This window comes from Cyrtonyx montezumae, unplaced genomic scaffold (assembly GCF_038088225.1).
Source record: "Cyrtonyx montezumae isolate F1298 unplaced genomic scaffold, pur_monq_1.0 scaffold_5, whole genome shotgun sequence".
Lineage (NCBI taxonomy): Eukaryota > Metazoa > Chordata > Aves > Galliformes > Odontophoridae > Cyrtonyx > Cyrtonyx montezumae.
Window position 1 is genome coordinate 16,580,493 of NW_027072056.1, and position 16,767 is coordinate 16,597,259.

At 38.5% G+C, this 16,767-nt stretch overlaps 1 protein-coding gene across 3 annotated transcripts in view; it reads left to right on the forward strand.

Moving 5' to 3' along the window:
• The window catches only part of PEX5L (peroxisomal biogenesis factor 5 like), an 88,750-nt gene that overhangs the window by 49,699 nt on the left and 22,284 nt on the right, over positions 1-16,767 (forward strand). For 2 of the 3 annotated variants that reach the window (XM_065748364.1, XM_065748365.1), the window contains exon 1: positions 4,999-5,097. The exons of the other annotated variant lie outside the window; for it this stretch is intronic. In XM_065748364.1, coding sequence (XP_065604436.1) covers positions 5,029-5,097 — 69 coding nt within the window. In that variant the 5' untranslated portion in view covers positions 4,999-5,028. Of the gene's footprint in view, positions 1-4,998; positions 5,098-16,767 lie in introns of those variants that run through there. 3 annotated transcript variants of the gene reach the window in all.

The window sequence follows — 16,767 nt, forward strand, 5'->3', positions numbered from 1 at the left end:
AATGAGTTAATTTGACAGATTTTTGATCAATTCACAGTCATAGTATTTTTCAGATGCATTAAGGACAATAATTCAAGATTTCTTTAGAGTGAAATGGGTTCTGTGGAGCTTCCACTGGAGATGCTTTGGATGTAGTCCCACTTAGCTTTCAAAACTAATCTGCAGGCATCAAAATGATACAAATTCTGAAGGAAGCACATGTAATGCTACAGTTACTGGTGGACAAAGTAAACCAACCAGAAAACCTAACAATATGATTTTCAGTGCAAATACTTCTAAACCCAGAATGCAATTTAACCATGGTATTGACATTTACATGGAAATAAGGCACAATCCAATAAACGTAAATGTGAACATTTGTGCTGATTTCTTTTTATCAGGCATTATCTTACTTTGGCAATTTTCTTTGTAGGTGGTAAAAAAAAAAGCAACACTTTCCATGTGAATATTGAAATCTAAATTATTCCATCAAAATGAGAATGAAAGAAGAGAGGAATCAAAGATGATCAGTACACATAGAACTCAGCTGTTATTGATTTAGCTGCATTACTGTAAATTATTTTTGGGCAAGTCTTACTATATACCCTTATCTGTAGCCAACACATCTCTATTTTGTCATAATATCATAAGAATGAACAATTTGGTTGTGGGTCAGAAGAGCTTAGACCACCGTGAACAGAAAAGCTGATAAGGAGGCAAGTACAGTACTGGAAATATTAGCTCAGGGTCTAGAAAGCTGGTCTACCCTGACAACACTACTTCCAGTTCAGGACATGTAGCTTATTCATATCTCTCTACCCTGTCAACTTCACGTTGCCTAAAGCAATGATGTACACTTCATGTTAGGTATACTCCACTTTGTTAAAAATGTCCTGACAGCCTCAATTAAAGGGAGTTTTCTGTTTAAATATCCATCTTGTACTGGGTCACAGAACTGCATCACCATATGGCTTCTCATTATTTTTAATGATAGATAAGATGCAATATATACTACTAAAAGAAACTCGAGAAAAGCATAGATGATAAAAAGAAAGACATATGGATAAAACATGAGCAGAAAAGTTTGAGAAAATAAAAATAAAAATCTAAAATAACAACACATTCCTATGCAAAATCAAGAGCTCACAGTAACCTTGTGGGCACTAGAACTCTCAGAGTACCATCATCTAGTTATGCATGCCCATTTTGAGAGGTAAAAATGTCCACACTGCACAGTGTTGAAGACGTACACGTTCCTTCGCTTCTAAATCTCACAAAACACAAGGACAAGTGCATAAAACTGAATAGGCTGCTAAATTGGTACTGAAAGTCAAATATATAAGCTGCCTGGGGAGCTGGACAGCAGCCAAGCATCTCAAGTTCAATATATATGGGAACCCTATTTGTTCTTCTTTATAACATAAATAACTACAGCAACTGTAACTTAAAGATACTATTAAAGCATCTCCCATAACATCTGCTGTTAAAGTCTCTCCCCAGCTATTTAAGCTGATTCTCATTTTAGCGAATGGAGGTAACAGTCAAAAGATACAGTACACCAAGATATTCTGGACCAAAAAGCAGAATGTACAAAATACTCAGTTTACTTCCAAGGCAAAAGGCATAGTAAGTCCCATGACTCCTGAAATACTTGTTTCAAGTCCCTGCAGAAATCTGAGTGGATTTCTGACTGTTCATAGCAAGAATAACACATATAGATTCCTGATCTTCCCTTTTTCTAGTCAACTGTAAGTACTGTGAAGTTTGATCCTTGCTGTGGTCACCTCAGCATCAGACCATATAAAAACATAGCTCAAGCAGAATTACACAAAAGAGTAATTTACGTTTACTAATTACTACAAGTTTAAGCCAGATTTCTGGAAAACAAACCACCCATTTTATGCAAACATCATCCCTGAATTCTACTTGTCTCTGAATTAAGATAGACTAATTCTTGCATTTTCCAAGCACAGCTCCTCCACTGTATAAACCACAGAATTGTAGGGGTTGGAAGGGACCACTAGAGATCATCAAGTCCAACCCCCAGATGCGAAGCATTTGGTTATTTTAGAAGTTTAAAGGAAAAAATAGAGCCTGACACAGAATGTTCCAAACATGTCCTTGATAAGATTTCTACAGTATATCTGTCAAAATGGTAACCTGGATGCAGTTTTCCAGGTGAAGAGTATTATGAAGACTTGTTACGCCCCGTATCACAATTGCATCTAGCTACATATTGCAGACAAATAGAAAATGATGAGATTCATTCATTAAGCCATCATGTAAATGAGAAAATAACTTTCCTTGCAAGTCTGACTTATGAGTTGCTTATTTAAAGACCTGGCAAACCTCAAGTTGGCTGTTACAGAATTACAGGGCTTGAGCTACTGTAAACTGCTGTAACAGATAAATATGTACAGCAAGCCAAAACACTAAACAAAACACAAACCTCCACAAAACTGAAAGAAGCCTAATAAATAAGCAGAAACAATCACCTTTCTTTTAAACAATCACAATTTCTTTTAAAAACAAACAAAAATCTTGCAATGGTTATCTCTAAGATTTTGAGTACTTTGAACATGTTAATAACTATACTAAAGGCCATCATCTCAGCTGCAGTTCTACACAATAAAAAGGTGGTCCTGGTCACAGATGAATTAACCTTATTCTTTTCCAGTTCTTCTGCCTGATCACCTCACATGTAAGGACAGAATACAGAAGTATTCGCTATAGCAAGGACAGCAACCAAAATTTCCAAGTTTAGAAACCTTCCAGCCAAATCCAATGTTAGTTTCTGAAGTAAACAATTGGACTTAGCAAAAGATTGGCCACTTGTATTATCTCTCCATAAAGATCTGAGTATTTAAGCTACTCTGGACTCTCTCTTTGGTTTCCAGGAGACCATCTATCAACTTCTACTTTCAGTGCAACATTTTCCATATCATAGGCTGAGGAGCCAGAAACAGATCAACCCAACTTTGTCCTGTTGTAGTCTTTTTAGAAGGCTAAAGAGACCTAATAAAAAAGTAGTACTGCATCATTTGCTTGCACTAGCTTACATATCACATTCACTCCTAAAAAAACAGCACGAGCATAGGTATTCATCCAGTTACTATTCTACATTGAGCTATATGCACATTAAATTAATGAGACGGGTCATATACAATACCAACCATTCCCAAGGTTTTGCAGTAATGTTTCTGAAAGGTTAACAGCAGGCACTAATACAAGTATCATGACTCTTTTCAGGCAGTAGGTGAAACCTTGAAGAAAAAGTGGCTCTGTCTTCAAAAAAGTGACCTGACCTTTGCTTTGGTGGGTTTTTTACTCTGCAAGAAATAAAAAGCACTGCATGCTTTCCAATGCATCCTTTCTACCTGATAACTGTTTTGGTCTATCACTCAGCACAAAAAGACTAAGTTATAAATATCAAATGGCATGGTACCACTACTAAAGATAGCTCCACATGTCATTCAATAAAGGAGCTTCATAGACCTGAAATGCATCAGTCATATACGGAGTAAATATATAATTGGCCAAGAACCTTTGATATGCTTAGTAATTAGAAGTAATTTTCATTGAATTAAATATATTTAAATTAAGTTTACAATGACCTTGCAGTTCTTTGGATATCAAAGGCACCACAACTCCAGCATGCTTATAACTTACGACACTTCTGCTCTGTGAATTTCTTGCAGCATGCAAAGAACTCTCTGTAGGGTAACAGGTTGTGTTACACAAGCTAGCAAACCTATTAAGGATCCGTCAGTTAATAAAATCTCTTCTAAAAAACACAATAGTATGTAATGTTTTTATGTGCAATAGATGAAATGCTTCTGAAACACCACATAGTTCAGTATAAGGAAGTTGTTGCGGATTTTTTCCTTGTTTTGTATTGGACACTGAATACATTGCTAGTGAAAGTAGTACTATTATATAATGTGATAGTGAAGAATCCCTTCTGTTAATAGAGATAAGCATTTAAATACATCCAAGTGTAGTGGAAAATGCTGCTTTTATGGAGCCAGATCCTGCAGTCTCTGCACAGCCAAAACCTATACTGAAATCAATGGGAACTTTACAAGTACAACAGTAAGGATGTTCTCAGGGTAACCAGAATTACGCTGTTCTGCTGCTATGCTTGATGAATGATCAGGCAGCTTCTGCCTCTTCAAGAGTAAGAGAAACCAAAATACAGATATCTATGTAAATTAGAAAGATAAATAGCCTTCTAAAGCAAAGAGTGCAGCTATAAAGATAGTGTGGCAGATAACATTAAGGCATTTTCCGTTTGGTTAAACTATCAAATTAGGTTTGAATATATATATTTTATTCTCTTGAACATTTACAGTATATGAAGTGCGTTTTAAGAAAAGTTTATAATAAATTACATAAAGTTCAAAGATTTTTTGGAAGATGCATAGCACTACCTATGACAGCAGAATTTGGCTCCATATATTGTTAGCAAAAACAGACTGTTTATATTATGTGAACTACTTTTTAAAATACCACTAGAGTTACAAAAGCTTTGGGCCCAGCCCAATAGGTTACTTCCAAATTTAAGGGAGAGTTTGCCTCAGTGAATCAAAGATCTGTGCTTTCTTTGCAAGATCAACTCGATCCAATGTTTTAGTGGTAAACAGGCATTTTGGGGTAACCAAAACTAAACCAAGAGGCTGATCACACAGCTCTCAGTCATTCAGAAACCCTACCCTGAAAAACATCCAAATCTTTCAGTTTGGCCTGGATTACTCCAGCCAGCCTTGCTGCAGTGAAGCAGCACGAAATCTTCTGTTGACTTCAGTGGGGCAACTCTAGCAAATAAAATGACTACGACTAGACACCATGACACTAACTTAGAGTTTCACTGCTGATTTATTGTTCTTTTTGAACAGTGATTGCGTGCTCCACGTCGACCCAGACCTTGCTTCCTGCGGTGCGCGCCGTCTCGCGTCGCGTTGCGTGTGTGCTCGGGCCGCTGCTGACTCGCCCTTGTTGGTTTCCCTGTTGTAGGGGAAAGGCTCTAGGGCGGCAGATAAGGCTGTTGCCATGGTGATGAAGGAGATTCCAAGGGATGAGGCTGCAGAGGAAAAGCCCCTCCTCACTATGGCGTCACAGGTGGGCGCAGCGCGGGGCTCAGAGCACACGGCCCCGGCCGGCAGAGCGCGTTGTGGTAGCGTGGGGGAGCTGCTCGGGGTAATAGCTTGGGGTTGAGATGCTCACACGTGAAAGTTAAACAAGAACTCTTTTTCTCCCCATTAAATGAAAAGATTATTAGAAAGTTCAGCCAGGTACAAGCAAGTTGCCTAAACCTGGTTCAAACCATTGATTTATAAAGCCAGAGCTCATGCAACCAATACTCGTTCCATATTCGCATTCAGCACACACATAGAGGAAGAATCACTTTATAGTAGCACTTGAAATATCTCAGATCTCATCCCTAGGCTCCCAGTGGTCCAAGGCAGACAATTCTGCTCTGCACACCCTGCTTCCATTCCCACAAGCCCAGTCACTGGAGGGACATAACTTCAGTGCACAGAGCCCCATGTGTTAAGGTGCCAGCAAGCACCAGGTGGGCTCATTGCCTGATGGAAGTCAGCAGCTGCAGCACCGCCACACAACACAGCACTTCCATCTCACTCCAGCAGCAGATTCCATTCCTTCGTGGTGTTCACATCCATGAATATGTTGAACACCCTACTCTGCTTCTGGCCAACTCTGTTGTCTATGAACTGACCACCCAAAGGAAAAGGATGCTCTCTTTAATGTGCCATTTCTAATTTTGCCCTTAATTGTTGACGAACAATTAGAAACTAACATAAAATGCTGCCCTAAGTAAGTGCTAAACTTCCATTTGCTTCAACAGGGCCAGGAGCTGAGCCAGGGTTCATTAAATGTTTAATGCATCATTTGTACCAGCTGTCTGTCAGTCTATTCAGCAACAGTGTATGATACATTTATGAATGAAATGTATGTCTGTTAGTGTAATTTCTTCTACTAAATGCAAATACCTACTTTCCTGCTATGCACCAAAGGGGTGCAGAAGCCAAAAGGAAGCACAATCAAGTGAAAAAGTGAGTATTTTCCATAGCCATCTCCACATCATGTACATGCAATGTACAGTTCCATGACCATGTCACATACATCACATATAACATGTCTGGATGCCATGTTGTTTTGAGATGCTGTCTCCTTAGTGTGGCCACGTAAACCTCTTGTTCAGACCGTTTATTCAGAATTATGCACTGGTATACTGTGGAACAAATGTAACCAGCTCCATCAGTGCTCACCTGAGCTCTCTACAGGACAAAACAGATGAGTTTGCCACACACAGTGGGAAATGTGAAAGTTCCAAATTGGCTGCAAACAAACTTCCCAAGTCAGATTAAATTAGGTCATGAAAATAAGGCCTGGTATTTCCGAAGGGATCAGCACCACTGAACCTGGTAGCAGTGAGTGTGTGCTTCACTCAGTGTATTTCACTGTTGGGAATTACATTACATATCGTCCTGCTTTATCTCTCAGAGTACAGCTAGCTAAGCAAGAAAATCCGCAAGCAAAACTCTGGGATTGAGCCCAGGTAGAAGAGTACTTGCTTTTAGAAAAGTAGATTTCCCAAAGTTTTTGGTGAATGGAGAACTAATCATGTCTGACTATAAAAGCAGACTACCAAAGAAGTGGAGGGGGAATCTGAGACACAAAGAGGATATGCCAAATCCTTTTTTTTAACTGAGAAATAGTTAGTGATAATGCAGAGAAGTCCCTTAAATCTTAAGTTTTCCTCCCTTCCTCTGGAAAAGACTAAAACCATATCCAACAAAGAACAATTCAGGTACATGCTCACATTTCATTAGCTTCTACCCAAGCTCCATTTGTAAAACGACCATATCTGTTGACAAGTACTCATCATGAATTAAATTTTGACGAAGTTTTCAACTCACAATTTATTTTATATCAGATCTCAAGGCAAACCTTCAAAAAAACTGAAAAAGTACCACAGACTCCTGTGAGATTGTTCTGATATATAGCAACAGGGAATCTGAACCAACTTTCCTGCATTAATGAATCTACTACAGTAAGCAGAGGAGTATTCTTGGTAATTGAATAGGCCTTTCACCACCTATTTTCTGTGATTCTATCTCAATTATTTTCAATGAAAATCACTTTATTGGTAAGAAAGGGCATTCAGTAGTTGCCAGATTTAATACTTTCAAGCATCAAGAGAAAGCTTTTTATACTAATGGGATTTTGTAAAATATAACTCTATAGTAAGTTGCTGTCTCTCTCTATCTTCTAAAGATAATTCAGAAGAGACTGGAACAAATGAAAAGAGGCACTTCTGGTATGCATAAATCTAGAAAAAATGAAAGCGAGTTTGTTGATAGTTCAAAAATTAACAGAAAGTTAAGCTATGAACAAACATACTCCTAACCGAAGCCAGGATATCAAATTATTTTATGCATAATATTCTCATTTATAAGACATACATGAGGAAACCACACTTAGAAGTTCAATTTTTAAATCTTTTTGCTTAACCTCTCCACAACTTTTTAGTCAGGAGAAAAAAAAAAGAACATTTAAAAATTATTTCCTAATAACTTTTTAATGAGAAATTTAAACCTAAATAGCCACTGGCATCAAAGTTTAACAGCACAGCCAACTACGAATTCCAATTTACTGCAGGTCAGTGAACTTCAAAGGAGCTGATTCAATAAAGAACTTTGATCCACATTTAAACTTCAAAATACGATAAACTGCTTTATTGAGCAGTAAAAAGTGCGTGATATAATGCATTGCCAGCCTGATTTTAAACAAATAAATCTCAAGGTGTCATGAGCTATTTACTCCGTATCACACCTAATTTAGATTCTTCAGTAGAATAAATTCACAGAAGAGCTGTCTGCTTACTGCAGACATTGCTCAGAATAAAACCTTGATATTGACTACTTACAATTTAAAAAGTTAAACCACAGAATGCTCCATTTTAGAATTTGAACTGGAAAGTGAAAGTTTAAAGAGCTGGAGTTGCATTATTAGAAAAAAACATGCTGAAGTCCAGCTTATCCCATTAAAAAGTACACTATGACACAAACATTCCAAAGAGAGATGCTTTATGACTTAACTCTATTAATTAAAAAAGAACCTTGAGTTTTTGATGTAATTTTGCTTATTCTTAGAATCTCTAAAATGTTTTTGTTCTTATCCAGATCAGAAATAATATTTTTTGAAAGTGAACCTTGCTTTACTGCTATTGGTGGACCAGGCACCTTTGCTCAAGGGCTTATAACTGAAGACATTCAAATATTTCCAGTGACTAAATTCCAGTTATTTAGCTGTGTTTTCTTGTTGTGTTTGTTTGGCTGCTTTTCTGTTTGTTTTCCTTAAAACCAATATGTAAACTAACAAATTTCATAAAGGATACACAATAGAGATACATAAATCCTGCTGTTATTAGTAAATTGAGGCATGTTATCAAGAGCTCACTATATGAAATTGCATAAGTCTTCCACATTGAAGTTAAAAGTCCTATCTGTTCAGAATCAATCACATTTATTCTAAGCTTCTTACTAGTAAGACTTGCACTGACTGACAGTAAATGTTCACTAAATAACATCAGAACAAAAGGGCAGGGAGTTGAAGCCAATGTTGAAGTGAAGTGACTTAAGCTTCTACCTATCTCAAGCAGAAGTAGCTTCATTTTAAGTAGTTAATATAAAATTAGCATTAAAAATATACCCAAATTTTAGGAAATTTCAATAATTAACTCTGGGAAACAATAATCACCATATATTCCCATCTGCCTTCTGAGAACAACGGTGATTTCTTGAGTGATTTTTGAGGGACTTGATCTGTGATCATATTTTTGTATTCCTTTTAAAGGATTAATGATAAGCTAATTAGCAGCATTTTCTATATGTCTCAAACCAGTCTAGATTAATCTATTATTATAATTAATATGAGCACAAAGTGCAAAACATGTAAATGCATGCTTAGTAGTACAAATATTAATTCAATCTTTACCTCCAAGTGAAATATTGCTTAACACTTTGCTTTAGGGCAGTATGTATAATTTTTGTGGAAATATTCTCATGAGCATAATAAAGAAAGTTGCTTTGACAATATGCTTAAAAGTCACAAATTGGCTGCTTGCCTGAAGCTACCCAAGTTTCTCTGTCACAAATTAAATACATTTTCCCACAAAATAAATTTTACCATGGGAATTGATAGTGTAATTTTTTCACAACACAAGGTTTACTGTACTGTGTAACATTGTAAAGTGTGCTACAACTCCATGAGCACAGGAAGCTGGACAAAGCTGTTGGTAAATAAGGCATTATGCTCATTTAAGCTCATTTTTTTAATATTAATTTTTTATGAATAGGAATTAATTTTCATACATTGATTCTTCATGAATACTGTGAGTAAAAATATGCTGTTCTTCTAAGGAATTGCAAACCATGAACTTAACAAGTGTTCCGTATGCAATTAATTTGTTATTTGGGCAATTAAATTGATATACTGCACTGAAAGTTTTAAAAAGTCAAAAAAATCATCAAGGATACAGCATGAACAGTTGATTTTCTTTTTCCCCCAGCATGGGACAAGTAGACACAGGTCATTTTTAACACAGCTGAAGATCAGTAGGAGCAGCATGATCTTTATGAAAGCAACACATGATAAGCCATGATATTTTTGACATTGTTAACTCTCCAGGCTGCTAACATCATGGAGATCTAGTCTTAAAACAAGCACATGAACACCTTTCATCTAACCTGCCATTTGATAATGCTTCCCACTCAGAACAGTGTACAAAGCTGCATGTAAAAAGTCCCAAATATATCTGTGGATCACTGATTCACAAAGAATTAGCACACACAGCTCAGTTCAATATGCTAGCAGTCGTCTTCTCTTTCAGCTAAGGAAAAGACGTTACATAATTTCCTACTATTGTAAGCAATTGTTTTGGTTTGGTTTTAGCATCTGTATTACTTCAAGAGTCTTGGAGCACCTATGACAATTAGTTAATTTTATCTTTGACCACACCTGTAGAGAGGCTCTCCACTGGGGAGAACTGGGGCACTAGAAAGGGGAGAGGGCAAAATATAAATCACATGGTGACACCAAAAGAAAATGCATAGGTGTGGGTACACAAAATCTTAAACACCCAGGAAAAGGAGACACACCTGTTTCAGCAAACAGCTTCCCTTACCTTGAAATTACACAGAGTATGTTGATGTTAATGCAACAGGCTTATAGTAATTAACACTTCTATATGAGTAGGGAAGTCCAAACTGTCAGTCACAATCAAAACATGACAACAACATCTTTTATCCCTTTCCCCCATGGCTCTAATCCAGCAAGACAGTAAAATGCATGCTTAACCTTGAGTTTGGTAGGACACATGTAAGTGGCTTGCTGGAGTGAGGCCAAAAAACAGGAGCCAGATACAATTCCCAAATTCAGCAAGCACTCCCTTTTAGTTTACTTAGCCAGACAAAGATCAGAGAAAAAGAGATGGGGAACTCTGAGATATTTAGTCCTACATTGCAGCTACACACCATAATTTGTCTAGGTCAGCATTGACAAACACAGAATTCTACTGTGACACAGCAATCACAGCAGTAGTTCTCACCAATCAGAGAAACTGCTGTTTATGAAGATGCAACATAAACGTGTTATCATTTACTGATTTAGACATCAACCATGAGCTTTAAACTACACTGCTTTTATGTGAATTTAAATACCCAATATAGTGCCTATAGTGATCCTCCCACAGCTTCTCAGCCCTCAGTCTGGGTCAGTCTGGGGCTTTAAGCCCCGGGGAATCACTGGGCTTCAGGTAAGAATTGTCACCTCTGATTCATAGGCCACCGCACACACATCCTACTACTTAGCAATGGAATACCAGTTATCACCTGCCAAGCAAGACGAGTCTTCAGAGAAGCAGCGACATCAAACTGCTCTTTGTTGGAGGGTGAAATGAGCTTGTTTCCATTTTAGAGCTACCCACAATTCATGTTAGGTAGAAGTCAGTTACACTGCACACCCTGTACATTGATCTGTTCCTGTGAAAACCAAATATTTGGCTGGCATGTCAGTTTTCCTGGGACATAAATTCACACTAGAGTGACAGAGAAAAGATTAGCATGACCCTGGCACAAGGATAATGCAAGAAGTCAAGTAGATATCACATCTACTGTATGATTGTGAATAAAACTGTGGCTGGGGGTGGTGTAATTTTTTCCTGTGATATACTTATAGACATGCTAGAAAAGTGGGGGAAGAATACAGTTCACGCAGATTCAACTTCTGGTATGAGACACTGGTTTTGCCAGGACATCTTTTTCAAGGCTCCCTCTGAGAAAAAGGGGATGAATTCCACTACTTCTCCTGCCTAGATAATGATCCGTAGGTACAGAACTTCAATTTATGCTTCAGTAAACATTCGCCTCAAATTCTAGATCTGGTTCCAACTTAGCAATATTTAGAAATACCTAGTTAATGAAAAAGAATCCCCAGAAATTGCTTGTTTCCCCTTAACTTAGTGATCACCACTGAAGATCAAGATGACTTTCATGAGCACTATCGGGAAATTGTTGCTATGTATATAAAAAAAATACAATAGAAATTATTGGTAATCGAAGTTAGCTGATGCCTCTGGTTAGGTTAAAAACTAAAAGAACAGCATAGCACTGAAACTACTACATCTAGTTCACTTGTCAATCTTATCTCACTCAAGTGACAGACAAGTTTCTCTCTGACTAAAGTTCAAAAACACAACTTCTCCTATAGAAATTCCGAATTATAAGATCCCTGCTTTCTTATATACTGATCATTCATTACTATCCCCTGAGATTTCTAAGTCAAATGATCCCACTAGTCCAGTGCCCAGCCATGCTCCCCGGGATGCTGAGGGGGTAATGGCAAAAGCCATTGACGCCCATTATCAGATCTGCTGCTGAACTAAACAGGAACTTACCCGGCTGTAGGTTGGGGCTTCCTAAATTTACTCCTTGAGCAATTCAAGTGACAAAATTGGTAAAATCCCATTCGAGTAACCTGCACAGCTAATTACAACTGAGTTTTAGGTGCCTGTTGAACCAGTCCTACTAAATTAAGCTCCACACAGAATGAGCGGGAAAACCGAGAGCCCCTGAGAGCCCCCCAAGGGAGGGCCTAAATTAGGCAGGCAGCGCTCCCTCTGGAGCTGCTTTTTGAGTCACCTATCTCTCCCTGCTGAATAAGGAGGGAATGTAAGCATTTAATTTAAGAGAACTAGTTCACTACGTGCTCAAAACACAGGTGTCTAATTAGTTGCCTTTGCCTGACTGGAACCCCGAATTTAGCTCCTAGATCGTTTCTCTTAAAGACTCATATTATGTTGTGCTTTGTTAATGCTAAGGAAAAAAAAGCAACAAAACAGCATTTGTGGTGCATTGCAAACAGGTAAGCATCAGAAATGTAGAAAGAGAGGATTTAAAACAAGGACATCAGGACCATACCTCACTGACAGCCTGAGCGTGTTCCACCCCTCAGCGCGGTGCAAGCGCAGTGCTGCTGGAAGCAGGAGCAGGCAGAGCACCTGCAGCCACATGTAACAGCAGGCATGGAGCCGGCCCCTGCAGCTGATCCCTGAGCACCAGGTGTGCTCAGCTCCCTCCACCCCAGCCAGTAAACAGCTCCTCTGAGAAAAGCTTTCACACCCATTTCATGGCACAGACCCACTTCCTCTCAAAGCCAGCTTTTTTTCTTCTATTTTTTTCTTTTTTTTTTTGGAAAATCAGGCTGTTGTCTACAGATGTCATAAATCTGTTTTCACAACATAATTTGGAAACTGAGAGCAAAGCAAAACCAAAGTCACCATGTATGCAGTACTGTACGTTAATTTCACCTTTTCTCATAGTATATTATGTTACCACCACAAGAGGCACCTGCATTAAGGACACACACCAGAGGACCCAGGGATAGGAAATAAACAGGTTTCCACAGGAGAGCAGGCTGTCACCATAGCAGCAGCTGGATGCTGGCTGTGCCCACACAGGCCCACAAGGCAGCACCTCAGAGAATAAGAGCTTATCAAGCACGGTGCTCCTATACAAAGGGGGAACATAACAGTATGGGACGATCAATGGATGAATGTAGGGCAGAGGAAGAGGTGTACAAGTGACTGGTAAAAGCTGAGATCAGGCTGGATATTTGCTGGAGGGAGAAAAAGTCCCCTCGTGGTTACATGCACTTTCAGTGGGGCCACCACTGCCCAATGCTTTCCCTCTAGCTCCAGCTAATACCCGCCTTGCAGCAACACCCTTCCTCCAGCTTCAGCACACACATATCCTAACCCACCCAGGACTTTATAGAGCTTTTTGATCCCAAACCAGATGTTTTATCCCTCCCTATCAGACTGAAACATACCTCTCATGACTGAGGATTGCCCAGAGATGGGAGATGGACGATCACAAACCACCACCTCCTGTCCTCACAGGTGCTCTAGGGAAGCACAAAGAGCACCAACCAAACCTGAGCACTGAGGAAGGTGAAATCCATCAGTGCACACAGCTGTGAGAAATCAACTGTCCTGATAGGGGAATGCAGACAGCTGGGCATGAGGTGACAGCGCACAGAAAATGGAGGCCTGGGGATTCCTGCAGTGCTCCCGGCTGCTGAGATGAAATGTCACATCTGCAGGCTCTGGTGAAGCACCGACCGCCTTCTGAGAAGGCCTTTGTGTCTCAGCTCAGATCTGTGTGAAACAACCCTCACTGTGAATCCATGTAAGGAATGAGGCTGATATCAGCCATCAAATGACACTTCTGGCTCTCCTAACGTCCCTTCCCAAAGCACCACGGTTCACAGATATGCTTTTTGGAACACGAAGGTTCAATGGTAGTACTGAGGGGAGATAAAGCAGATTTTTATGTGGTGCTGGTAAGTGCCAACAGTTAGTTGTGTAAAATTGTCTGAATTTAGGAGCAGTGTTTTATGCTATGGTTGAGATTCTTCAAATCGTTAGTAGTTGGGAATATCACCCTTCACAATTTTTAGATATGCTTCAGCTAAAGGCGTTTTTTTAATTAAAATAGATTTTGTAAAGAAAAATTAAGTTCTCAGAGACACAATGAGAATTTATGGTACTCACTGGCTAAATGAGTGCTCAGAAATCAATAATTTCACAGGCTGAGTCTACCCAGCTTGGCGTGTGTACAAATACCACACACATCAACGCTGTGCAGTGCCAGCAGCCTGCTCCTGCTCCCAGCACCATGGGATGCTGGTTGCCTTTCTTCATTGCCTTTGCTTCTCTTGTCTGCAATGTAGAGATAATACTTCTCGGCTCCATGGCAGTGCCAGGTTTGATTCATGAATGTTTTAAAGCATTCTGTGATACTCACCCTGAATGGTGCTTGAGAACCATAAATTATTACTTTAATATAGATAATAATTTTCATCTCATGAATGTTTTATAGCACTACTCCAAATTCATGCCTGATGATATAATTCTAATAAGTTGAGTTGAGTGAAAATGGATAAATTTGATGCAATATATGAGGCAGCAAAATGAAATTCAATGTGTGAGACTGAGGACTTACCAAGTGGCACTGCATACACAGTTATGTCAGAAACCTGTCTCTGCCTACTTACCTACAGCAAAAATATCAGCTCATGGCAGCAATTAACATCTTGAGGTTTGATCCATCTCAAAACACCTGTTTCACATCAGAAACATTGTTTTCTGAAGTGTTCTATTGCCGTACATATGTAGTTTGTATGTATCCAGAATTAGTATACTTGATCCTGTATTTGCTTTCATGTTTCAACCGCAATACTTCAGTTGAAAGAGCGCTGTTTTTCACAGGAACAATCTTTTTAACAAGGAACTCCTACAACTTCCAGTCCTTAGTCATGGGAGCGTAAGACACAATACTTAGAGGGATCCTCTGGGTCATAGTCAGCTTCTCACTTCATAAGCAGCCATATAGAAAACTTGTTGGAAAAGCTAGGTTTTTTGTCTAATCCTCTAAAAAAACTCGGTTCGTACACTTCACTGCTGTGATAGTTAGACAGATTCTTTTAATTTCCAGACCAAATATACTCATGACCAGCTTAGCTATCTTCATTCTTGTGCCAGCCTTTTTACAGTCGAAACAGCTTTCTTCCAAGGTCATCAAGTCCCTGTCCCTTCATATATACAAAGAAGAAAAATTGTATTCCTACACAGTCCTCATTTTGTTAGCCTAAGCAAGTCAGCTGCTTTTAGTCTCACTGTAAAATGTTTTCTTTATCCCTCTGATAATCTGATGAATTTAGTGTAGATGTTCATGAAATGATGAAGTCACAGAAGGACCTATTTCTTTTTTTCAAATTAAATAAAAATGCTGCAAACGCATCAGACACAACTTTGTGAAAATTAAATCTCGTTGTTTGCTGGCAAAGCTGATTATGAAGAAGTGGATGTCACCCTAAATCCTTCAATTTGATGGAAAAATTTTATCAAAAGGACTTTGAACAATATACTTCAGGTATTGTACTAATGAGTTCTGTGGCTGAGCTGGTCTTTTTTACATAAGCAACATAATAAAGAAATGCGCTAACCTGCTTTGAAAAAAAAAATAAAACAAATGAAAATAAAACATCTGCTATTTCAGTTGAACCTCAGAAAGAAATTCAGATTGGTTTTATGTTATTCTTTTCCCTTCATGATTGTGATTCTCAAAAGTACCACTGCTCTTCCCACAGTTTAACCTTAATTCTGACAACAAGTTTGGGTAATAAAGTGCCTCTGCTGTTAGACTTCAGAATTTCACAGCATTGCCAGTGACTGATCCTGGCTGCCTTGGTTCCTGTAATCCTTATTCATTTCTTCCTTTCCTCATTCTTTCCCACTAAAGTAAACTTCCATGAAATATAATGGGAAAGATAAGCATCTAAATTGTACATGATGATGTGCCCTATTGACACACCTCTACAGATATGGAAAGAGTATTTCATATGAAGTTTTTTACATTTACGGTTATTATTATTACTATACTATCACTCTTCAATATTCCCACTTGCCCTCCTCCAACTGATGTAGGACTTAGGTCTGGTAGCTTATCACAAAATAAAGACACAGACGATTCAGATGCTTTGACAATCTTTCTGCTGGATGTTATGCTCACCAGAATATGCAATTTACTGCAAAAGTGCAACAGCTGTTACTACTGATGTTACTTCCTAGAATGAAAATATAGAAGTATTTGAGTAAATTTTACTTATATCTGGAGTTGACTGTAAACCTTTAAAATACTGAAAATAGTTTGGTCAAGTACTAACTTGGCATCCACCCTCATTTCTTTTTTTACCAATAGATCACCAAAGCACAGACAGAAAAAATCATCTATAGAGATGTACTAAGCCTTCTTAAGTTTTAAATACCATTAGTAGGTAAAAGTATACACCTAGAGATAACATGGACAAAGTAGAGCCACTTTTAATGTAAATCAAAACTGTTCAGCTGGTATAACAGCAATTTCCAATCAAGCTTGAGATTTACCAAATTTGCAAGTAATATCTGAGCCAGCAACATGAGTATTCAATGCAGATAGTTATAAAACAACTGATTAATTCCCCTCCAAGGTGCAGCTGCAGTCTAGGTTTAGCATGCAGAATTAGAGTTTGAGACAGTATCACTGCCAGGTTTCTTAAGTGCCCATATTCGCACATTCTGCTACACACAGTTGGGCAAGCAATCACTCATCTGTCTTCCATGTTAGTCACATAAATTGATATTTCAGTACAAAACCGACAGAT